The 27,442-nt window shown below is 29.8% G+C and overlaps 1 protein-coding gene across 1 annotated transcript in view; it reads right to left on the bottom strand.

Moving 5' to 3' along the window:
* LOC107445612 (A kinase anchor protein rugose) overlaps positions 1 to 27,442 on the bottom strand; it is a gene marked incomplete in the record, with an annotated part of 233,809 nt that overhangs the window by 100,596 nt on the left and 105,771 nt on the right. The window contains 14 exon segments of the mRNA XM_043047936.2: positions 2,666 to 2,957; positions 4,931 to 5,039; positions 6,843 to 6,969; positions 8,092 to 8,406; positions 8,485 to 8,575; positions 9,014 to 9,162; positions 10,300 to 10,489; positions 12,397 to 12,504; positions 13,778 to 13,941; positions 17,760 to 17,940; positions 18,654 to 18,807; positions 22,416 to 24,766; positions 25,406 to 25,598; positions 26,485 to 26,608. Coding sequence (XP_042903870.1) covers positions 2,666 to 2,957; positions 4,931 to 5,039; positions 6,843 to 6,969; positions 8,092 to 8,406; positions 8,485 to 8,575; positions 9,014 to 9,162; positions 10,300 to 10,489; positions 12,397 to 12,504; positions 13,778 to 13,941; positions 17,760 to 17,940; positions 18,654 to 18,807; positions 22,416 to 24,766; positions 25,406 to 25,598; positions 26,485 to 26,608 — 4,548 coding nt within the window.

The raw sequence follows: 27,442 nt of genomic DNA, 5'->3' as shown, positions 1-27,442 counted from the left end.
GAATTTTTGACTGATTGGTGACACAATATTCTAGCATAAGATATTCATAAAGCCTATGTCTCCCGTTGGGAAGACATGTAACCAAATCGACTATATTCTTATAGACATCAGATACCAAAGTAACTTACTGTATGCTCGATGCTACAGAAGAGCAAATGTGAATTTAGATCACTTTTAGCTTTTGTCAAAAATTAGATGTTGACAAATGACATTCTCATAAAAGTGACTAAGAAATACTTAAAAAAATAAGTGACACTGCATATGAAACCTTTCTCAAGGAGTATAAGAACAAGCAAAATAATGCCTAGGAATTAATGATCCAGAAGTAATGTGCACAAAAAACTGAAGAATTTAAAGACCTAAAAATGAAGGAAAAGCGATTACACAAAAAAAGAGACTTCATTAAGCAGTATAAAGAAATTGAAACTATCAAGTCTCAAAAAGAATCCAGAAAATATTATCAGTTGATTAATAAAGTTAGAAGAAAATATAAGTAGAAGAGAATATATGTCGAAGGAATTGAGGAACCAGTTTCACCAGAAACAGCTCTGCTTTAAGAGCAGATGATTTCTGTTGGCAAACAAAACATTGCTGTACATAGTCATCAATGTCTTTAAACATTCCGTTCCAAAACACGAAGATGAAGTGAAGCGAGATTCATTCCCAAATGTCCCAGATACTTCAAATATTTACTGTGTAAAGTCTTAGGTACAATAAGCCGCTCTGCTTTAAAAAGTAGATTTTAACATGAAGACCATTCTTCATGATAATTCCAATATTTACGAGCAATCTTGAGAACTTCGATAACAGTTTCAGGCTAGCCATTCATAATTACAGATTTCAACTGTTGCAATTCATTATCTTTATGAACAGCACTTACTAACTCCGTAAATGCAGTCTAAGGAAGAGGAAAGTCTAGGACATCAAAGGCCTCAGCATCTTCAAATTCACGCGATTCTAAAACACGAATTGCACAGTCACGACTAAAAGCATGAGGTATTGGTATCTGCAAGCCATGTTTATAAGTTATTTGCTGTGAATATTATTGCTTTCAAATTAAATAAAGCATTTTCTTGAAGAAGACTTCACAAAGGTTCTAAAATCGTTAAATAATGAAGAATGAATATATACACATAATTCACCATGCCAATAAGTCTTTGTAATTCAATGACGCAAATTGGAGTTTTCAACACCTTTGGAACTAAAAATATGTCCTACAACATTAACGCTTATTTAACAAACACACAATTTTCTTTGCTTAGATATAACTCTATGATCTGCTAATCAGGGCATAACTTTCCCCGTCAGATTGGTTAATTTGTCTTTCGTGTTTGTCCACATAAAAATATCATGTATTAAACACTCAAAGTTTCCTTGAACAATCAAAATCGATTGCAATACTGCTGAAAAATCTCCAGGGTAGAAGCTAACCTAAAGGGAATTTTACTTTTCAGTTTGGTAAAATAAGAATCAAAAGTTTCATGCTTATGTTGTAGACAACTAAAAATCAAATTTTGCATATACGTCATTTGAAGCTGGAGAAAAATAGTTGACAAACTTGAGTTTAATCACTGATAAATCCTTTTTTGTTTGTACTTAGGTTAATTTAAATGTATTATATATCACTGTAGCAGCTGCACTTATTGCAAACATTTATTTCCCTAAGCCCACCTGGATTGATATTTGTCAATCCAGGCGTATTAGGGCAGATTTGTTAGCCACTCTGTCAGGGGCACCATATTAGGTGAGCCGACTCTGCTCCCACAGTAAGAACAGATACTACAGAGAATGAAAGAACATCCATACCTTATCCAGGATTTGAACCCAGAACCTTTCTGATGCAAGGCCTGTTCCCTGACCCTTACACAGTCTGGTCGGCATCAAATGCATAATTTCTGGTGTCATTAAAATGAATAATTATATTTTTGTTTTCAGTCAACGTATGTGGATTAAAACCTTCCTATGGGCATGTTGAAACAAGAGTGGAGCATAAATACAAACAAACACAGACGTTGCAATAGTTGCTGTGTGGATAAATGCAGTTATGTCCACGTTTAAGTATCAATTAGCCGTAACACTCGATAATTGAGATTGGGTATAGTTGATTCAGGAATCGGGAGTTTGCTCACAAGGTGTTGCCAAAACACAATGAGGAATAATGATGTCCCAGGTGTCACATGACATGGTATTTGTCTTTCAGCTTTGTGCATGATTCTGTAGTGTTTTTCAGTACTGAATTAGTGATTCCTTAATTTCATCCAGTACAAAGAATGGGCATTCAGCTAGTAATTTAATATTTTACCACAATATGTAGTAAAATATTAACCATAAATTAAAATACAAAGTCAATAGAAAAATATGAGCAGATAGATGAAACTAATGAATATTTCAAATAACAATGTATATTTAGAATTTGAATATGTTTTAAAAAAGAAACAATGTAATAAGCACAAATAATCAAATTAGAGTAACTAATAATGTGATTAGCTTATTTAATTTTGATGGATCCACATTATTTTACTATCTGCACAAACAAAGCCATAGAAATCTCATAATAAACAAGTTAGGAAGACAGATAACTTTTAATTTGTGTTTAGTATGATGCTTCTAAATTATTATACAATCAGCAAAAAGATAGTTGAATAATATGTTTTTTAATACATACCATGCTCAATAGCAGCTTTGAGTGTAGCTTCAGGGTGACTAGAACCATGAGGATTTTGTATGAAGCGTTTTCTCCTCCGAGCATCGTCCTCCCAAGAATCTAACTTCAGGTATTCTCGGGGTGGCATACAAATTTTGTTTCCCCAGGCACCATGTTTATTTGTCAAAATATTTAATATTTTTTCAATGTTCTTAGACGCAGTGACACTGTCACGTCGTCGAGCTGCAGTAATGAGATGGTCGCACATCTTCTCCTCTTCCTTGCGATCAAGAACAGTTTGAGCACACAAAGACTGTATTGAAATAAACATATAAATTAATATATCGTAATTTTGACGTTATTAAAAATCATTTTAAAAAATTTACAAGCATAAAAACATACCAACTAAAAGCCAAAAATGAATCATAAAAATAAATAAATAATATAAAATAAAAATTATAAAAACTATGCTTCTAATGTAGGTTGGTAAAAATTTCTCTATTTTTGTCCCATCTAAAACTTAAAGCTAGGTTAGACCTTTGAAAGATGTGGAGAAAATAGAAATTTATTATGAAAATGATGAGCTCTATGATTTTCAATTCAAGTCTGACTAAATTAAAATTATTTTCGCCTTTTTAAATAAATTTGATTAACAAATATCTTTAAATTTTAATTCATTTTTCTTCTTTTTAGTTTGCTTCAACAGGTAATATAGAAAGTTGTCAAAATTTTGATTGCTGATAAGTTGTGCTTCCTTCTACCATTTAGGGCAAATGTAACTTCTGTAACATGTAATAGTTACATGTAATAGAACATAAGAAACAATGAAAATCATGAATAATTATTTCAATCTAGTTGTTGTTTGGCAGTCAGTAGTGTAATTTGGTTATGGGATTTATATTTCAAGTAAGTTTTTGTGCTTTTTATTTTTATGTATTAGTCTTGATTTTATACTTTTGCATTTGCTTTATGCATTTCATATTTTGTATTGTATTCTCTTCCTGGACTTTGGCAAAACCTTTGGGGTACAGAGAGAAAGCAATTTAGACATTTGTCTTGCTCTATCAATCGAAAAGGTTTTGCATTTATAGCTTCCGGAGCTGGTACCCTTTGAAGACGTAAGCTTTGGTTGTCATATTTTTCATAATTTTCATTTTTCATTGTTTCTTTTGTTTCAATTCCCATTTGGATTTTCAGCTGCATGGCGTGTTTTTCCACTGGAAGTATTGTTTTTAATTGCTTTAATTATTTTGAATTCTTTTCTTAATATGTAATAGAACATGTAGCTTCTATTAGCATCAGGTTAGTTACATGCAATAAATAGAACATGTATTCTCCATTATTTTGCTTATAGTGGTCAGGAAGGAAAGAGAAGCAGAGTAATGAAGTATGTGAAGTCAAACCTTGTTAGAATTCAAGTGATTACGAAAACACATTTATTATAAACAGAAACTTATATGTATAAGATATTTATGCAGCATATAGGAAAAAGTTATTGTTTGCTTTCTTATTCAAAAGGAGTACTATCAGATGTGAAGAAAAAAGCAGCACATGATTGTTAGCTCAATTTAGGTCAGAATAAAAAAAATTGTAAATTTGCATTATTATGATAAAAACATTTTATTTTTTTCAAGTTAAGCACTTTGAATAATAATAGATTTTTCCTACTAAACATCATAGATGTCAGAAAAAGTGAAGGAATATTTTTCTTCCACTTTAAAACATTAATGATGTGTAGAAAAAAAAATGTTTTGGAACAAGTAAATTTGATAAATAAAAAAAAGAAAGAAAAAAAAAAGAGATTTATTATTTAGAGCAGATTGAGCAAATAATTTTAAAATTTAGAGGAGCATAAGGATTTAAAATTAAATTTTTGATCACCCCAAGTATTACCTAAATATAATGTATATCTGGAAAAAAAATTTACTTAATGGGTTTCTAGTTGAAAACTGGACTAAAGTGGCAATTATTGTTTAATGAGTTTTAAAGCAGCTCAGCATAATTTTTGGGGGAAAATGGTATTTTGTAACTATTTAGAACAGAAATTTTGTTCTGTAGCAGTTTGGCGCAATTCGTACAGCTGTTCCAACTACAAAATTATTTTAGGATTAGCTATAAATATTTTAAATTAAAAATTATAATAGAATCTTCGGAAAAAGTAAAGAGAATCATCAAAGTAAAGATAAAACAGTTTAACACCAAAACAAACACCAATAATACTATCATAAAATAAAGAGAACCTATAAAAAGAAAAAATATTAAATCACAATAAAAAGAAAAGCTTACTTCAAAATCTGCATGTTTTAAGACGTCATCTGCTCTCATGCGATTTAGAATGAATTCTGCTTCATTTGCTACTCGAACGATATGATCTTTCATTGCATGAGATAATAATCTATAAATAAAATGACAAGAAAGTTTTTATTAATGAAAGTAATACACAAATAACAACAAAATATAAACAATGTAAAAACATTTCAATTTAACAGAATACATTACACGTAAGTAAATTAATGAAGTATGTTTTTAAAAACAAGCATTATAATACTTAAACACTAAATTACAGTATTGACTAACTATTCAACACTTCAAATGATCAATTTGAGAATATGTTTTAGAAGAATATAATTTTTTTAAGTAGTACCCAAATTAAATTTATTTTCAGTAAATAATTAAAAAAAACTGCAGTATACCTTTTTTTCCCCTTAATACAATTTTAAGCTACAGTGAAATCATAATTAACTGTGCATTAGGGACACTTTTTCATTATTCACCATGATGCCAACAAAACGGATAGTTTTATTTTCATTGAACAGCCAACCCGATTCTGAGTACAGAACTAGCAATGTTCAACTCCATAGTCTTGTAATTTTGTATCCAACCCAGATGACAAGGGAGCTTCTGGATCAAGTATTGGGACTAACTAGCCTTTGAAGAGGATTTGAGGGAACTAAGCCACATTTGCATTACATTGAGAGGAAAACCTCCCATGGTTTGCCCGACGTTTAAGGGATTCTAACTCATGATCCGTCTACCACCGAGGATATTTTACACCAGCACTGTGGTTTACGCGAGCTTCATATCAACTATCGTTGGTCTCTACATTGGCAGGTGAACACTATCCTCTGAGCTCAAACATATACATAGCAGAAACATGCTAGCTTCCTACTCACCAATATGATAGCATCATTTCAACTTTGATAAAGTGATACCAGTTAAGTAAACGCAGGATTGATCTGCAATCTTATCAAATCATACTGATATTTTTTTCCCTTTTGCTTTTACTCTTATGCCTTGTATTTCAATAAGGAATTCGATGTATGTCCAAAATTATTGTAAAAACACGTAACATGTTGCAAAAAATTATTCTTTATAATTTTTTTTATTTATTAACTACAAATAAAATTTTCATGAATAAACCTACTTATTCCCTACTTTAACGCTAACAAATAATCATATTTCAGATGGCACCACTAGTGTAGTTTGTGTTCTTTTCTTTTTTTTAAAATAGTATAAACATGAAAATAATATTGCTTGTTTTGATCAATCGTTAAGATATCGCTTCATTTTCTTCCACTTTCACAAATTCTTCATTTAAGGTTTTAATACTAATTCTGTTAAAAACCTTCTGATAGATACAAAATTCTAATAGATTCCATAATACTACTACAAATAGATACAAAATGAAGAAAAAAAATTTCTTATGTTTATAGTATTTTACTTGTATTTGGCCTTTCATAACAAAATTTTGGCAACAAAAAAAATTACAATTGTCTAAGTAAGTCACGACATATTTTTTTTAAAAATTATAGCATAAAGTCGAATAAAAATATAATATTGTGAGACAGAATCTTACAGGAGTAAAATATTGCGGCATAAAATCTAAAAATTATTAAGGTACAGAATCTAATTCACACAAAATATTGTGGGACATTATCTGATAATCTGACAAATAACAGAAAACACAATCAAATATGGACAAAGTATTATAACCTCATAATAAGAAAATACTAAGCAGTATTTCACACACGCAAAGTTTTGATGTAGAACCAGATCATGAATTAGGAGACTATAATCTTTATAAAACATCAAAACAACTTAAAGCAATAAATAAAAGCTAGACTAAACAGTCACAACAAAATTATTTTAGTTATGCAAATAAAAAAATATCTAATTAAAGTTGTTTAACAGTACAGACCTTCCTTCATTAATCAATTCAATAAATGCCAGTCCTGCATGCTTCTGAAGAGAGTTTTGCCACTCTTGGGAACATAGCAGCATGACGAGCTCAACAACTGATGTACTATTCTTAAAGGTGCACAAACCTGCACAATTCAATTTCAAAACAATTTATTGTCTTGACATAATACATAACAACAAAAGAATACACTAAAATAGACTGTCACTCTAGAAATTAGTTTCATGGTTTATATTTATGTAGACTTATAATTACTTCAAGCTGTATTTATACTATTTGCATAAACTAGTATATCCCATACAATTTTTTTTTCCAAGTCCCCATTTTTTTACAAGACAATACGACTTTATTCTGCACTTAGATGTTACTTTTATAATTATAGCTGCTGCTATTGAAAAGTAAAGAGGATGGTCACCAGGATTTGATGATTCAAATTAACTGTTTTTTATTTATCACTGATTTAAATCGAATATTTTTTCTTTTTTAATGAAATCATTGATTTAAAAAATTACAATGCATTACGATACGAGATATTAAAATTTTTTTTAATGATTTTTATGGGCTTAAAATTTATTGTAAATACAGTTCTATATTAATGAGTTTCAATTAGTGAAATTACGTTAGTACTTAATACTTATCAAACACATTATATTTTTGCTACTTTAGTATCGTTACATTAGTATTGGTACCTAAGAATCCCTAGCCTTAAATCACAATCTTCAAAACCACAGTTTGTTTTATTATAGCAAAATTCATCTATATATTAAAGATTGGCTTGTTAGCCTACAACTCATTAAATTATGAATTGATTTCTTTTCCCTTTTCAAAAAATTTGAATTGTGCATTTACATGTATCATGTACTACTATAAAAAAAATTTAACACAATAATATTGCTCGTAATGTAGTATTATGATTTGGTTTAAATAATTTTTCAATTATAATTACATTTATGAAATTAAACTAAAATCCAACTTAAATTAAATAAATGAAATTTTTTAATTTTTTAAAAAAAATAAATAAATTACCAAAATGCTTGTGGTTACAGATTCTAGTAGGTACCTTGTAAACTATTTTAGTTATATTAACACCCTGTATACTTCCAAAACTGTAAAATAAGTCTCATCTCATATTTGTTGTATTTTTCAAGTTCAAAAGACAGTTAAGTCTGGACAACTTAATATACATGGTATTAAATCAATTTTATACGGTATTTAGCAAGAAGCAACATTAAAGTAAAAAAAATCTTACCTTTTCCTTCCATCAACAAATCTTGTCCATGAGAGCCAACCAAAGTTCTGGACAAGAATGGGGCAAAGTCCAACATAATTTCTCTTAGTAGTGGACACACACTACCCAGGGCAGACTCTAACTTCTGAGTTAAAGTAGCTTCTCTAGACAGAGAGGAGCTCAACATGTGGAAATCATCCGCACTTCCAAGTGAAGTGATGTGAAGGTCTTCTCTAGATTGCTGGCAGCCATCAATGGACTCCATATTTCTGGAAAAACCATTTTGAGTCAAAGAGGTTTGCATGACTGGAGGATCAGAAGCATGACCTTCATTGCCTATGGATATTGAACTATCATTAGGAACTGAAGACATATTAACTGTAGCATCTTCCACATCACATTCAACAAGCTCACCATTAATTTGAGGACTCACGGATTCATTTCCATTCACCATCACCTCTTGTTGAGCAGTCGTATCGTTTTTAACTTTCTGAGTCTTAATGACCTGGAAAAAAAGTAGGTTATTAGACAACTTGGTTTACTAGATCCAATATTCATTTTAATATTTCGTTCGAGATGATTTTAATTCATAGGTCCTTTACTTAATGATTACTTAAACTTTACTATGTCATATTTTCCACTAATATGATATGATTGTATAGCCGGGAATGGGCGGAGATAATATTGCTGGCTAAACTTTATACCTGGTACTCTTTTATAACCCAGCCATTGTGGTTTGAAATAAAGCCTAAATCCTTAAAAATTAATGAAAAATTCGATTCATTCAAAGTAAAATTACTAATAAAACATTGATACATCAACTGAGAAAAGAATAATAATATAAATTAATAGTTTGCATTTTAAATATAAAATTGTAAGAAAATATCACTAGTCTCACTATAATAACTAGTCTAATGAAAAAATTCTAAATTTAAAGACTCACAGCAGAGACAGCAGCACCAGATGAATGTAAATGAGCTAATATACTAGAATCAGTGTCTTCAACAATGATTACTTCATCTTCACCATCCTCATTACAAACATTAACAGACTCAGAATTTTGACCATTGTTTCTGGATTCTGAATCAGTCCCTAAAATGAAAATATATACAAATATTATGGCACTTGTTAGAGCAGTTTCAGTCAAAATAAAATAATTAAAAATAAATTTATAATGCACGAAAATGAACTAGAAAATGCTTAAAAAATGTTACCTTTTATTGCAGATAATTCTGATCATTACATTCAGTCCATTTTTGTGGTTAATCATATAGATAACTATATAACAACTTTACATAGTAACTTATATAAGATATAAATAATCCTACTAAAATTTTAAATAAATAACTAAAATTTTCACAAGACTGGGAAGGAAGGCACTCTACAGACAAAATTAAATCCCTCAGATTTTCAGAGCAAAATTCAAAAACTTTTACAGATTTTCGTTATTTAAATTGATGAAATTATAATTGTAATTTGAAAGTTTACATTTAAGTATTATGACTTTAAAACTAATGCAGAAAATTATTAATTTATTCAATCTAAATCAATTTATTATATCACACCTATAAATAAAATAAAATAAATAAAAAAATACTTATTTCTGTTTGAAGAATTCATTATCAGTTTTATTAAAATTTCTAGATAGATATGAATCAATTTTTAAAAAAATGTTTATCATCTTAATGCTTTAAGAAATTAATTTCATGATTTAAAAAACTATTTGCTCAATAAAAAGTAGAAAGAAATTATAAACTAGAATTACCTAATAAACTAATATTGGAAGCAAGAATAATAAAGGACAGTATGACTGGATAAATTTTCATAAGGTGATCAGGGCCAGCGATAAACATTCGCCACCTCGCCAAATGCGATTAAATCGTAAATATGGCGAATAAAATTAGGTTTTGGTGAAATTATTGCTGAATGATTTTTTCACTGGTAAGAAAAATATATATACAAAATGTTTAAGATTTTCATTTGGCAAAGACTTTTGAAAATTGGCAAATACTTTTGATATTTGGCTAATTTACTGGCTAAGAATTTTAAATTCTGAGAGAGAGTCTTATATATATTTGAGTTTATAAGTTTCATAATAGATTGAAAAACACTCAGAGAAAAATTGCATGAGTTCATTATACATCACTAATATTGCAGATTTAACAGTCCATTTCCTTGAGAATTTCAGGAGAGACATGCTTAGAAAAAAAAACTGTTTTGTTTCCTTACCTGTTTGGGCTGCAGTCGAAGTAGCAGAGGAGGCTGTATAATGACTCATTTCTGATATAACAGGAGGACGAGATGTAAAGGATGATGGAGGAAGTGGTGGCTCCAAAATATCTCGATACTTTGAGACCATTAAGACAGATATAAAGTAAACTACAGCCAAAGCAAGGAACTGAGCTTGTTTTGTTTCATCCTGCATAAAACGAGATCACAATGAACAAAGATTACAGAAAGTACATGGTTGAGTTAAGATTATAACTCATTATTATATTTTATTAGTATCAAAATATAGCTGCGAATCTCAAAATGACTTTACTCTTTATAATTTCAAAATTAAGGGAAAATTTTTAAAAGTTTTTCCTGTTTTGTCTTACTCATGCACCACCAAGTCAAAAAATTTATAATTTTTAATGGCTTTCATCTAGGTCATACAATTCCTTAAGGAAAAACCTAGTCATGAAAATTGCTTTTAAAAAAATCCAAGCATTATTTTCAACAAGAAAAGAATCCATAATTATGAGATTCAAATATCCATTATTCTTCAATTAACAAAGATTACAGAAATTATATACATCATAAAGTACATGGTTAAGTGTGCTGGCATACAGGATGTTCATTCAACAAGAAATAAATCCATAATTATGAAAAAGCTCTTTGTTCAGAATATTGACTTTAATTAATTAGACTTTAAACAAAGCCTTAATATAGAAAGACTTATTAGAGGTTTTTTTAACACATATATATGTCCTTACTTATGCCAATGACTGAAATATTGAGTTATGAAATGAGTAAAATATATTGAGTAAAAATTATAAAGTTACAAAAATTAAGTAATGGAATAAATGAATAAAGCAAAACTCTGTGAATAAAGCACAAATAAAAGTACAGTAATTCATCATGTACATTCTGTCTTGCTTTATTCAAATGTAGCAAAAAGTATACTCCATACTCATTTCTTTGAATGAATATTATAAAAATCACAACTTTTTTTGTATTTGTAATAACAAAAAAACTTTAAATTAAAATATTAGGAAAAATTCTCAAACTTATTAATATTTAAATACAATCATTAGAACTATACTAAATGAATTTTATCATCTTGAATGATAAAAAAGCTTTTGCACAGCCACAATAAACAAATGTTTAAAACATGTTATCAATAAGAAACAATCACATAATTTATAGAAATTGCTCCCTTTTTTTCTCAATCAATTACAGTAAATTGGAAACTTCAAGTAAAAATGTATTAAATGCTATTAAAAAAGAATTTTAATAAATGTTATTTAATTCAGAAATCAATTCATAATTACTTAATACCCTATGCCTCAATTTGTATTACAGACGATAAATAAGATATATAGTACATAAATTCCTTACTTTTATTAATGGTTTTAAACTAGTGTTTTTTATAATTATACATAAAGTATTTATTACTATTTTGGAAAAAACAGTAGATCCCTAATTATCCGACACCCACGACCACCACGACACCAGGTTTATGCTGGAAAATTAGAATCACCAGAAAATCAGGAAGTAGTTTTGCAGAAACATTAAACTATGAGAAAAATTTTCAAAATAATTAGCAACTTTAATAAAATTAGAAAAAAACGCTCGTTTTTTATTTTGTACTACATTTGCAATGATAAAATATCATGGAAAAAAGATTATTGATATATTTCTGTTTAATTATCCTTTTCTAACAGTCATTTTTAATATTTGTAATATGCAATAATGATTAAATGTATGTTAGGATAATTTTAAACAGTAAAGATGTCGGTAGAAACAATAAATAACTGAAGTATCATAAGATAAAATCTAATTGAGGTTCTATTATAATGAAAATTATAAAAATACTTTTAACTATATCCGATGTAAGCATCACATTTCACCAATAACATAGAATAACAACTTTAAACAAAAAGTTATTACCTCGTTATTAACAACAAATAAAAATTAGCACTTATTTTTTCAATTTTTCATCCTTTTTTTTAGTCTTTTAGTTCTGAGAATCAAGAATAATTACACGAAAGCTATTAAAAATGAACATATGGTTGAGAAATAGAATATGAAATGTTATATTTAATAAAATAGATATCTTACCACGTCTCTATAGATAACTGCTCTTAAGCGGTTAACATCCATATCTTGTAAGAGTTTTTCGGGATCTCTAATAGGACTACTCTGCCCCCCTAGGTTTTCCACGATATTCTGAAAGTCAGGAAAAAAAAATCTCTAAACATAATAAAAAGTCTAATATGAAGAGATAAAAGTATACTGCAATAAAAAAAAAGTGTAAACGCATGCACAGCAAAATAATAATAACAATTCTCATAGTTCCAGTAAATGCACTAATAAAATAAGAGGGGAAAAAACAAATAAATCATAAAAAGATATTATAATAAGCATTAAACACTCAATTATTTAGAGTTTTGCTTATTCAAGCTTCTTTCGAAATTATAGAAATTGAAACAAAGAAGAGAAACAAAAATTAGAAGAAGAAAAAACAGTTGATGATTGCTTAAAATTATATATAACAAACTGTCTTAGTCATAACAAACATAGAGTATATATATATATATATATATATCCACAACAAAATATTATAAGTACTGGTGTTTACTTTAAATTATTTCATATTTGAATTAGTAACAATACAAAAACAATTCCCTTATATCCCAGAACTTTGAATCTACCTTTTATTAATTAATTTTCAAATAAAAACAATGAGGGGGCAATGATATTTTATCACCAAATTAACCTTTCGATTGTTTCTCCAAAAATTTGTTGATTAATTGGAATTTTTAGTTTAATCTATTTAACACCACAATGAAATGCTGCAAAGATATTCGATCACAGCAAAAACAATCCAAAGTTATTGGCTTAGCCACTTTATAATGTATAATGTCTTTGTAATGTCTGCAGTTAAGATTTACACAATAAGAAGCTGTCTTTAAAAAAGATTACACAACTATTTCTAGTTCAAAATAATTGATAGAGACACATAGGAGATCTCTTTAAAAAGCATGAATAAATAAACAAACAAAAAACAGACAGTTTTTTAAAGAATATATGAAGCTTATTTAGAACTCCTTTAAAAAAAGTTTTAATTTTGGAAGCATTAGAATTTATTTTAACTGTGGGGTAACTAACTATTTTAATACAGGGCTAAAATATTCAAGAATGGGTACGCAGTTTTGTTCGAATCTCAGATATTGAAGAAATATTTTAGCATTTACCAAACAAATGAATCATTTTGTTATTAGAATTAAAGTAGCATCTTACATATTTTCATGCAGTAAATTTAATGAAGAAGCTAATTTTTCTCCCTACTTTAAACTCAAATTATGGATGATGTGTGTTTGAATACAGAGCACTAATAGATATTCATGCAATAATTGAAACAAATAAATTTAAATAAGAGCTCTTATAACATTCAACAAGCACAGGACAAACACATAAAAAAAGCAAAATTATTTCATACAAAATCCACCTTGGCTGATGGCTGAACGCCACCAATCAAAGCTTGGATAGGGGAGGGCCTTAAGCCATCTCTGGACATGTTGGCACTAGGGTGAGGTAACACAGGTGTTTGTGGCAAACTTCTTTCACGACACTCCAAGCAATTACGGACAGCTGAAGTACACACTAATTTAAAAAGAGAACAATAATATTAAGTTAAATACATCTTTTTTTACTAAATTAATGGGTATATACTAAAAGACAATAACTAAAGAAAACTCAGCTAAATACAGACAAAAAAGTAAAATAACAGCATCAAAAGTATTAATGGACATTCACCACAAGAAAAATGTTGTTGTTTCCAATCCCAGAGCTATACCAGATCCATGAAGCCGTGAATCTTCAAAAAATCGAGGAAAAGGAGAGGTCTCTCAAGAACCTCTTCCATGGTGAAATCCAGGCAATCAAGTAAATGGTGAGAACTAGCCTTGCTGGAGTTACACTTTTTACAAGTTGGAAAAAGTTTAATTTGTCCACTGAAAGTGAGGCTCTTAGTATGCCCACTGACAAATCTACAGCTAGTGGTTTGGTTGGCACGTGTACCCTGAAGGTCAAGGGCTCCTCCAGGACGCTTGCGGGGATACCAATTGTGATCCGGTGGAACAAGCCAAGCTTTATTAACTTTAGATTTGAAAATAATTCAGAGTAAATGAGGGCCGTGTTTGGAGAGGCTGGAAGGGAAGTACCTTCTTTTGCCAATTGATCAGCACGTTCATTGCCAAAACGACCCACGTGTGAGGAGAAAAATACTTGGCTTAAATAATGAAACTTAATTATTTTAAAGTTAGCTCATTCAAAAAGGTTTGATTTGTGTCTGAAATTAACATATTTAATAATCTTATTAAAGTCTTTGACCATGTCTTTCTTGTTTAGAAAGGAATCTTTCCACGGGGAAAACTTTAAGTGGCTATTCCTGCCACCATCAATAAAACCTGTTAACAATTGGATACAGATCTATACAGGTGGCTCAGCTAAGAGAACTTCCGAGAGATGCTGTTTTCTCAAAGAGTTTCCAATTCAAAAAGCCTTTAAGTCAAAATTCAAACTATGTATGACATGCATACAAATGTATGCAATTTATGACAATCCAAACGAATTTGGCGAGGTCTGAAAAGAAATTTGTCCTTATAGATTGTTAAACTGAAATTTTAACAATCACAAACTATATCCATTGAATTTAATTGTACAAGTATCATCAACACTGTACTGGAAAGGAAATAGTTCTACAATGAATTCTTAGCTTGTAGGGAAATGCAAAAATCCACACAAGAAGGCAACTCTCTTAGAACCTCCTGCGTCTCTAGCTAATCTGAGAAATATTAAACTACTAATAAAACAAAAAATTAGAAGTCAATGATCAACAGGGTTTCTACTCAATTTCAGAAGAAAAAAAAATTCCGACTTTTCCAGGTATATCAGGTAAATTTAAATGAAAATACATACTATATTTTATCTCTACCATGCTATTTTTCATCAGAAAACTCTTATTTTCTTTAAATTTGTAATATCAAATATTAGATTTTATGAGCAAAAGCACATAATAGAATAAGAAACAAAACATGGAAAAGTTTCACTAAAAGGTGGAATTTTATAAAATAATTGTAATAGAGGTTAGAGTTATTTAAATCGAATCTCAATAGCTGATTATTGATATTCTAAGACTGGTTAATTTCCCAGGTATAATATAGGAATTTTCCAGGTTTTTTGTCCACTGCTTTTTAGAGTTAAAATAAAATTTTCAGACAATTCCAGATTCTTACTATTCTTCTTGCCCGCGGGAGCTCTGATCAACTTTTTACAGGGAACGAGCTCTTGGGAGATCCTCTTAACAGCATTTGTCTCTAGGAGCCTCCCTAGGGCTATTGAGGTTTGCCATTTCAGGCTTCTGAGTGGACACTACTTTCTACAGGGCTTCCACAGGAAATTTACACCATATTGGACTCGCTGACTCTCCTGACTGCATTTTATGTGAGGAATATGTTGACACAAATGGTGAACAAATTAAACATGTTTCTTTTTTTTGTTTTTCTGCAAAGTTGTTCAAAGGAGACACAATATACTAGTAATAAGTATTGGGACTGCCCATGCAAATTGGCAAAGGTGGAGTTTCTGTCACACAAGAACTTTTAAAAAACCTAGCTCGAAGAACGGCCAATTGTTAAATATGAATACATTTTGATTTGAATTTTTACAAGGTATTCAAATGCTTACAGTAAAATACAAAACAAGTTCCCCAGATTTGATAAAGCTTCCCCCCCTATAGTTTTATAAGAATTTTGATGAGCGATCAAAGCCAAATTAAGCTCCTACATATCTCCCACATCCAGAGTCAGATAATATTGATGCATACGTACACGCCATGAGTGGATACACCCATGAGAATTCCAACATTTCAAAGATACTATTGAAAACTATCAGGAGTGTATACACGATTTAAAAAAATAAAATATCGCAATTAAGAAATTTCACATTGTGATTCAAATTCAATTAATTTAAAAATCAAACATTGTGATTCATATTCCCATGATTTAAAAATCCAATATCACGATTTTTATTTATGCATTTTTAAAATCAAATATCAAAGTTAATGTGATTTTAATATCAAATATCGATTTTGATTTAAAAGCTAAACATTAAAATTTGCATTCACAAAATTTAAAGAGTAGTTATTACGATTCAAATTTACGAGATTTAATAAGCAAACGGCGTGATTCATATTCACGCATCTTTAATATTCAATATCGTGATTCCTATTAAGGACGTTTTAACATCGCACATAGCGATTCCCATTCAAGCAATTTCAAACCTTACGATTTGTATTTAAGGGATTTCAGACACATCATTTTCGATTCTGACTAGAAATAGATTTAATTAAAAAAAAAATTTTTCTTTTGAGTTTTGACATCTTGCTAGTTGCTTTTGATAATGCAATCATAATGATTTGAAAAAGAAGAGCAAAGATGAAAAGTATGTTATTTAAAATACAATTAATTAATTTTAATTTCTTTACTTTTACTTGTTTTATACTTGCAATTTTTTCCTTGTTATTGTTTATTCCTTCATGTTGATTTTCATTAAAATTGGGGTGAGGCTTAATCAGTATTTTACGATATTGGTAGTTCCAGACAATTGTTGCCTCACTTAATTTGGTAATCAAACCTGACACAGAGGTTTTTAATTTGATTCAGGTTGAGGGTTTGAGCAGACTAAATAATTTGGTTAATACCATTTCCACATGGCAAATCCAGGGTGAACTTTTCAACATAAGAGCTAACATTGTCTTTTTGGAAGTAAGTTAAGTTCAATCTTTAAAACTGTCACTAAGAAGTCACACTGTCATCCAAAATAATGTACTAAACCTCCATGTTCAGCTTACCAAGAATTCGAACCAAAACGGCCAGACAGTGCCGAGAGAAACATCCCAAACCGCAATTCCACCATCCATCAATATGTATCTACCAATAAGTATTGGTAGTTAATACAATTGACAGAACATTTTTATATGCGTCTGAATCAGGATTATGGTAGGTAGGTACTTTATTTAAGTCACACTAGAGTTGCACAATAAGCTATTGGCAACAGTCTGGGAAACATCCCTGAGGATGATAAGAAGACATGCCATTGCAATTTTGATCCTCTGCAGAGGGGATGGCTCTTCTGCCTTTATAGTCTAATGAACTGCACATGAAATCGAGCACTTTACAGTATAACAGCTTAACAAGAACCGATACCACACACCCTCGGTCCCTACGCAGGCTGATAAAAGTGGTCACCCACCCTGATTACTATCTGCAAACAGTGATGCTTGACTTCGGCGTACTACTGGAAACCGTGCCTTTACGATCAGTCCACTGCGGGACTCAGGAATATGAATTGAAATGTTTTTTTCACTAATGTTGATTGTCAACACACTTGTTTCAGAAAGATTGAATGGAAAGCATTACCTAATCTCAAACACTGCCTCAATATTCCTCCACTGGACATATTTTTCTCAGCTTCCAATTCACTAAAGCTTAAGGATGATGCAAAAACTAAAACATCGGTCATATTTACAAGACGCTGTAAAAATGCTACAGCCACTTCAATTGACATGCCTTGTGTTGGTTCAATGACATCAAGCTCATGCTAGAGAAGAAATTTTATATAATTATTTATCAAATTATCATTTTTTAAGACTATATAATAGTAAAAATGAATTAATTTAATATAAAATTTATATAAAATTAATTTCAAATTTTAATTTCTCATACTTAGCAAAACTACAATACTTTAATGATTAAATTTAATATAGTACACTCTCGATACCTCAAACTTCGATATCTCGAAAACCTTGTTACGTCATAAAAATATTTTTCTTCTTGACTTTATACATCCACCTAATGCTAAGTTGAATTCCTATGTCACAGAGTTTCTTTTCAAAACTTGGTTATGTAAAAAAAAATTCGAAATAGAAATTAAATTTTTTTGGAAAAATCACAAAGTAAGTTTAGTGTAAACCAATTCTTTTCTATTTAATGCATAAATACTTTTGTCTTACTTTTAAAAATAAAATTATCATTGTTGTATTTAGACATATAGTCAACTATCATTAGAACGTATTTAGTTCTGAACGTTTCTAGAACGTATTTAGTTCTGAACTTGGTATCTCTAAGCCTCACAATCTCAAAATTTTTTGTACTTAACATTTTCTTCAAAATATTTAAAATCATTTAGCTTTCAAAGATAGATTGCACTTATTAACAAAAATGACATATTCAAAAAACACAGAGAATAGATTTTAAAGAACATAATTTAAGAACATAAACAATATTTAAGAACATAAATATTGAAAAACGTACGTTTGGTGAGGTTGCAGAAGCTAACAAAGGTAAAAGACCACCACAGGCAATAATTATATTGTCAGCAACTTGAGATATTAAATGAACGGTGTTAATAACAAATATTGCATTTTCTCCACTGTTAACAAAATCTATCACAGTTTTTGTAGTGTGGCTGCAAAAAAAGAAAAAGGTTAACTACTTTATATTGATGAATATCAAATAGTCAAAATAAACAACTAGAAAAAAATTTTAAAAAGTAAGAAACAGATAATTTAATCTATTGAATGCTCTAAGGAAGTTTTTAACAAGTTTTTTCAGCTATGTAATGCAATGCTTTCTTGAATATATAGTATGGCTGGCTGTAACACATGGGTGCCACTTTCAAACAATTTTAAGATTAAACTTATTATTTGACCAATTAACATGATCCAACATTGTTTACCCGAATTTTCAGAAATTTATAGCTTGCGGACTCAGAAACGTACCTTTCTATGATAATGGCACATGCATTTAATCAAGGATTTGATTATCTTTCTAAAAATTTCTCATTTTATTAATTTTTTTAGAGGAATTAAGATAAAAATAACAGCTAACTCTATACATCTTTTTACACCAATCACTGAATAATAAACCACTAATTTTTTCATGAAGCAATTCACATTTCTACTTATTTTTTGCTTCATCGTTATTTTTGAATTTTTCTTACAAAAAAAACTTACCTTATTTCAGCATTTCAAAACATTGGGGTAAAGTAAAAACTGAAACAAATTTCTAAACAACAGTAAAAATTTTGTTAAGCAAGCAGGCAGTGAAGCATTGTTTATAGACACTCATTTTTGGCATAACTTTTATGTTTCTGAATACTTGTGTAATAGAAGCATCTATCACATTTTTTCATTTCAGTGTGGTATCAATAATTGATCATTATGCAATAATTATGAAAAATAACAATGTTTTCATTAAAATGAATAGAAGCATCTATCACATTTTTTCATTTCAGTGTGGTATCAATAATTGATCATTATACAATAATTATGAAAAATAACAATGTTTTCATTAAAATGTATTATATTTTAAACAGAAAATATTTACTAAATTTTTAAGGAAAATAGGACATTTTAATTTAAAAACAAATGGAAAAGCAATATTAGTTGATGAAATTTAGTCTACTGATTTTTACTCAAGACTGATTTCTGTTCCTAGGACTGAAGAGTGACACCCTTGTGTAACATGATAAGATAAAAGGAAAAAATAAACTGGTAGTATTATCATGTATCTTCAAAGTTTATTTATGCGAGGAGAAAAATATCCGTACACACAAATTATTAACATACGTACATAATTTTAAGTAATAGTGAGAGGCTCTGCTCCCTGTTCAACGGTTCAGTTTGCTCACCAACTCCCTATGTTTTTACATTCATTTCTTTTTTCTTAAAAGTCTACATTTGCAACAAAAACAGATGACTATCTTAGATGGATAGTATGTCATATAATAAAAAAAGCAACCTAAGGTGGAAGGCAAAAATCAGCCAAAATAAAATCCAAAGCTTCAAAATTTCAAAGAAATATTGATGCCAGATATTTAAACAGTTCTTGTTTTCAAAACATCTAAATAAATTCATTAACATAACCAACGAGTTTGCTAAAAGCAAAGCAAATTTTCTTTTTAAAAATTGAGTCATTATTATTACTAACCTTAAGTATCAAAATTTAACTTATGAATAATTTTTAAAATTGAATAAGTACAGTATGAGAGTTTTCCTGGAGTCCTCCTACCTCAACAATAAATATTTGAAGTTATCTACAAAAATTTTGACACTTATTTTGAAATTCTCATTAAAAAAAAGGAGACGGTACTGTTTTAACAATTATTTAAATAATAACATAAGTGACGTTTGCCAGCTTATAACTTTATTTAATCAAAAACAAGTTGTGGTAGGCGAGTAAAGGCAGTGTCATTAAATCACTTTTAAAGCTACCTGACACTGCATTTTTATTTGTTTACAATTACGCTTTTGAAATGTTTAAAAAAAACTAAACAATGTAATAGTAATTAAAATTTAAACAAAGGGTTATTAAAATTTTTTAAAAAAACAAGAAGGTAAATAAAATTAAAAAATATATATACAGTACAGAACCCGTTATCCGGAAATCAGAAAACCAAAAAACCGGAACGAAATTCGATAAATATTTTTAAAAAAAAATTTTTTTTCCTCATAAGATTTTAGGATTTTTCATTCTTTTTTGAAAAATGTTTACCTTACCATCATTTTGGAAATAATCATTAGTGTATTACTTCATCGTTTTTTCTTCCTTTTAAGATTATTTCCAAAAATTTTTTTTTTACTTGGGTTTAACAATTAAAAAAACGGCTTTTTGTAGCGATTCAGAAAACCGGAAAAATCAGTTATCCGGAATAGCGATGGTCCCGATCGTTCCGGATAATCGGTTCCCTACTGTATTAAGCTATGTACTAAAAGAGTAAAATAAATTTGAAAAATTACTTGATTGTATATTATGACGATTCGGCAGCATGACTAATGCCGAATGTTGCTAAGCATAGATAATCTTTATTTTGATGAGTTAAACTTTTAAAAACATATTTTGACTAAGCATTGAGTTACTAAAAAAGGCAAAAGAATAATAATCATTAAAAAAAATCAACTATTTGTGCCTTTCAGTTTTATGCCTGATTTCATAGTGTTAATTAGTACAGATTTCTTGAATATTTGCATTTATTTTTAACCTATATAAAGAACAGATATTTGGCAATTAAAATACAAAAATGATAGTAAAAAAGTTGCAAAAAAAACTACAAAAAAAATTGTTTTGAATGAATTTTTAAAAAAATTATTCCAACAAGATAGTTAAAAACCTAAGGTATAATATATTTTCCTAAGGACACAGCAAAAAAAGAATATTTAAAGTTGAACAGTCTGGTTACAGTTCAGCTTATTTAACCATACTCGCATGTGTTGTCAGGCTTAAGGCAAGAAAGTAAATTAGATACATAATAGTACAGTATAGAAACCCGTTATCCAGAAATCAGAAAACCGGAAAACCAAAAAACATGCGATAAATTTTCCCGCCATTTTTAAAAAAAAAATTTTTTTTCCTCATAAGATTTCAGGATTTTTCTTTCTTTTTTGAAAGATGTTTACCTTACCATCATTTTGGAAATAATCAATAGTGTATTACTTCATCGCTTTTCCCTCCTTTTACGATTATTTCCAACTATTTTTGCTTTTTTTAGCTGGGTTTAACAATAAAAAAAACAGCTTTTTGTATCTATTCAGAAAATTGGAAAAATCAGTTATCCGGAATAGCCAAGGTCTCGATCGTTCCGGATAATCGGTTCCCTACTGTATATAAATATGACACTTCAAATCAATGTTAAGCAATAATTATAAATGGCCTTTTGTGATATGCTTCAAGTTAAAATTTATAAAATTTTTAAAGAGCTGACGTTATTGAAAGCATTAAAGGTAAAAAATTGAACTAAGCAGCTCATATTTCTAGATTGGTAGTTAAAAAATCCAGGAAAGAGGATTTTTGTTCCAAAGCCCTTCACACAAAGGAAAAGATAAAGGCCAAAATAATGAGAGCACAATTGGGGAGTTTTCTGGGGTAAAGAATTGGTAGTTAAGATAAAATAAAATAAGTTGTCCTGGAGGAATCTTCAACAGAAGATTAGGGCCCATCCTGGGATATCATGCCAAATATGTTGATGATAACACAAGAAGCACAAATGATTAAAATGTCTTTTAAAAGCAAACTTACCTTCTCCACACTTGAATATCTGTTTCCAATGAAAATAGTAAGTCAGATAACAATCGTTGATGAATAGGAGACCACCTGAATTCAGGTATTCTGAACGGTGGTCTTGTCGGCCCAGAATTGAACATTTGACGCCCATTTCCATTTGATGACTTTTGACTTAACGACATGGACTTGGGCCTCTGTATTGTAGGCGGTATCTGTTTGCGAGGCAGAGTTACACTTCTACCACGTCTAGTAGGAGCAACATCTATCTCTGATGGTAATGGGGTACTTTCTCCAGTAGATGCAACTGCATCTGGAGTGTTCACTTCTGGAGCGCTCTTATTAACAGGATCAGGGATCATTGTTTCAGAAGCGATTTTTGGAACAGGAATTTCAGCTGACGGAGAATCGTTCATTTTTTCATCTCCAGCCTCAGCCATCAGCTTCCTTTCTCTTTCTAAATGTCCTTCAATTGTACTTATTACAGTTGAATTATTTTCAGTTTCTCTTTCTTCAAATTCTGTTGAACCAGGACATGTTTCCTCACTGGCTGCATTATCTTTCACATCAGTAACAGTGTCCTGGATTTCTGTTTGAGATGTCACACTATCTGTAGGTTCTTGAGATTTTTCAGGTGATCTAACAGATTCTGGAATGGGTACATCAGACTGTGAATCGCTGACTATTTCTTGAGCATTCTGAAGACTAATTTGAGAATCAGCAATTGACTCATGGGCAGTAGTGATCTCCCTTACAGATGATTTAACTGTTTCAATGCCATAGTCTTTACACAAGCCATTTCCTTCGCTATAAACAAGTACAGTATCCTGAATAGTATGTTCTGAAAATGAAACAGCATTGATATCTGATAAAGTTTCAGATTCTGATATCACAGTTTTGACACTTTCTGGGAGTGGTGAAGTTGAAATATTTTTCTCTAATTCAGTTTGATCAGATTTTTTAGGGGAATTTTTACAAGATTCAGGTTTATCCTGATTTTCCAGTTCTGTACTTTTATGTAGTGGTGAACTTTCAGGAGTGGGCAATGAATTCTCTATTGTTTCTGAAAGATCTGGTTCAAAAGATAAAGTAGACTCCTCTGGAGCCTCTTCCTGTCTGTTTTGTTCTTCCATTGATTTTTCCAGTTCACACTCTTCAGAGATTTGAATAGGAGTTTCACTAACAGCAATATCAGATGTTAAGTCATTGGAATTTTCACTCAATATTTCTTCAACAGAAGCTGCAGTTTCATTTGATGGTATCTCACCCTCAAAATTCATTTTAGAATTTGAATCATTGCCAGTTTCAGAAATTTCAACATCTTCAACACCTAGATCAGTTTTTTGTTCAACATCAGGTATATGTGTTTTTTCAGGGGAACCAACAGAATCTACATTTGGCGAATTTAATTCAATATCTTGTTCTAGCTGCATACCTTCATCTATATCACACTTCTGATCATCTAGATATGAAACTGCTTCTGAAGTTAACAGCTCGCTGTCATCAAAAGATTTCATAATCTGGTCGTCATCCAGAGTCTCGTGAGGTAATTCATCAGGAGACCTTCCAGTAGCTGCACTTTCATCATCAGGAGCAAGTTCACTTTCACACATCACCTCGTCATCAGGAACAAGTTCACTCTCACACATCACCTCATCATCAGCAACGGTTTTGTTCTTCAACTCCTCAGAATCTACAATTGAAACAAAGCCAGAGTCACCAGGTGAGTTTGCACACTCGGTTTCTGTTTTGGCACTGATAGGAGACTGTGACTCTGTCTCGTGAGGATCGTTCGAGGGAGATCTTTCCTGTTCGTTCACTTGGGAAATTTCTTCCGCATTGTCTTCAACGGCATCTTGGATTTCACATGGTTCAGCATGAAGAGGATGGATTATTCCACTCTCATCAGAAGAAACGGGAACTGGCCGATGGTCATCTGTAGTTAAAAGAGCCTCACAAAGACTACTGTTATAATTTGGTTTGTTACTCACATCATAGGTTTCTGAAGTTTGTACAGGTATGGGGTTTTCTCTTGAGCTATCTATACTAGATGAAACCAACTTCACATCACTGAGTTCCCCTTCTGCAACAATGACATCTTCCTTTCCTTCAATAGTGTATGATAAAGAAGTCTGGTTAGCTGCTTTTGAATTGTCAACAACTGAATTATTGTCCTTTAGCTCTTTTTGAATGACATCAGGTCTGGGTGGATTAATAACATTTAAGGCACGATTATTATTATCTAATCCTGAGATTGTGCTGATGGGCTTCTGTTTCCGAAGTGCTGGATCTGTTATGTGATCTGATCGCCGCTGTTCATACTGTTCGTACATCTGAGAAAACTGCAACTTAAACTCTTCAAATGATACCTAGAAAAATAAATTATATAACAATTTATTAATATTTATCATTTACTGGGGTTAGAGACAAATTATCAAAACAATATACTTGAAAGTATTCATTAGCAAATACATCAATTTATGAATAAAATTCAGTGGAATCTTGATCAATAATTTTTTATAGGACCATTCATTCTGAACGACAGATAACGGAAAACAAAGAATACGGGTCATTATAAAATATCAAATAATGACGTAATGCGTATAAAGTAAGTAATAAAAAATAATGGATATAAAATTAATAAACTACCAATAAAAAAAATAATGATCAAAATTATGTATTTACTGCAAAAATATTCACAATGCAAAAGGAAGATAAATGAACACATTTATTTGCTTAAAATATTTAGAAATTTTGGTTTTAAAACTCTTTTCTTCTCATCACTAACTATACAATGAATTGTACGGTTAGAGTTTGAAACTATACAATGAATTGTACAGTTAGAGTTTGATCAGTTTTGAAAAAACCAGCTAGAAATAAAAATTGCATTCTAACTCTTAGGGTAGACCCCAATTGATCCTTCAGTTTCTTCACATTTAAGCGTTTATTACTACACGGTAAAGCTGCATTACATCTAAATGCAGTTTTGAAAAAAATGAAAAACTTACTTTTGAATGAACAATGGCTAAAGTGTCGACCCAAACTCTCCAACCACCATATTCATATTTTATGGCATGATGAAGGAGCATTCGAAACAATGAATAAACCATGTCAGAAAGCTTCTGTTCGTCGGCATTTTGAGGATGAATATAAGCCATTGCTATGAGCCACTCTTGCCAAACAGACATTTGAAGTACGGTCCTTAAATATAAAACATTTGATTGATTCGAACAAAATCTCTTAGCAAAACAAATCTGTTTTACATTTTTTTGCCTTTATTTAGTCACATTTAAAAATAAATTTATCAGAAAATATTTCAATACAATATTATAAATAAATTTTTAAAAAAACTGCTATTTACCTCATTAGCCTGAACTTTTTAGGTAAAAAGAAGCATTAAAAATATAACAAGAAGACTAATAATTTCTAAATAAGAAAATTATAATTCCAATAAGCAATCCCACCTAATTATACAAATTAATAAGATAAGAAGAGAGTTAAAGATATGTCTTCAAAAGACATTTAAACTATTCTTTAAATATTTATTTCTAAAATATGTTTTTTTTTCATTCCATTCCTATTCACTTGTAAAAAAATTAAAAAGACTAATTATCATTTTAGCTTCAATTTCAAACTTTTATCTCAAATTTGCTAATATATTTGAGTTAATCACACAGAGATATAATATCTTATATGTAGGCATAAACTAGAGAGCATTGATAATAATTAAAAACATAAAATTCTAAAATTAAGGAGTTTATTAAGAAGAAGTAGATTTAGTTAACAGTTTCAAATAATTTTGAACAGGTGCAATTACAAAAAGAAAACAAGTGAATTAATTTTTAAAAATTGTTTTTTTTTTTTTTTACTTCCATGCAGCTTTATAACATGTACAATTTAAATACAAATTTCACAGGAATTCTATTGAAATGCATTATGTTTTTAAAACTTAATTAAAATTAAGGATATTCCATTTTCTGGACAAAAGTTTTGAAATAATTATATGTTTGGAATTGCATTTTATTAATAGATTATTTTACTTGAAAGATAAATTTAAATTTTAATAATATAAATTTATGAAACAAACCTTCGGTTTTCCTTATTATTGTTGCAAAGCAATGTCATATCAGAGAGAAATAGTTTCTTTGTTTCCATAAGTTCTTCACAAGTTTTTGATTGACGTATTAAAGTAGCAATTACTTTTAGAATCACTAGAAAATATGAAACATATCATTAGAAAGAAAAAGAAATAAAAAATTTTAAAAAAATCATAAGAAAGCAGACGATTCTGTTTTAACAATTATTTAAATAATAACATTAGTGACGTTTGCCAGCTTATAACTGTATTTAAATATATATATATATATGCAAACATACACACAGTGGAACCCCGGTTTTACATTGTCCATTTTGTTATTTCGCTGCCTACGTCATTTTCTGCTGGTCTGTGAAAACTGCCTACATAAATTACTCCAGATTTTGCATTGCCCTTCTTAAGAAAGTCCTGCTTTATACAGTTTTCTAGCAGATCAAAATCATATTTTCTCAACAAAGCTCGCACTAACTTTTTCAAAGCACTTACTTTCTTTTTTTCCTACTTCTTAGATAGACACATTTGTTTAAAAGCTGTTTGAAGCTATTCTGACATTCTTTCGATCATATTGTTGTCCTTATGGAAGTTGTTAAAATGTGGGAAAGGAAAAGCACAGGAAGGGAGGTTTAAGGAATTAAGGGATAAAGCGTATATCGACTGCAACATACATCTGATTACTTTTCATTTCCTTCAATATCTGATTTAATGCTTGCTACCGATGATAGTAATTAAATCCAAAAAGATGAGTACAAAATATCGAAAAATATGCCCAAATTTGATCAAGAGTTCCAAAGCATGAAAATTCTGATACAATATTTACTTGCTAATACCAAAAAGCTAATATCAAGAATGGTTTACAAATTTGCTTTTGTAAACCAAAAAGCAAATTTGCAAAGTACAATAAGTACTGTATGGGATTGTGTGTTGAAATAATATCTAAAAACAAGTAAAT

The sequence above is a fragment of the Parasteatoda tepidariorum genome, chromosome 4 (assembly GCF_043381705.1).
Source record: "Parasteatoda tepidariorum isolate YZ-2023 chromosome 4, CAS_Ptep_4.0, whole genome shotgun sequence".
Lineage (NCBI taxonomy): Eukaryota > Metazoa > Arthropoda > Arachnida > Araneae > Theridiidae > Parasteatoda > Parasteatoda tepidariorum.
The sequence above is the reverse complement of the archived record's forward strand: the minus strand, read 5'-3'. Positions and strand labels throughout refer to the sequence as shown.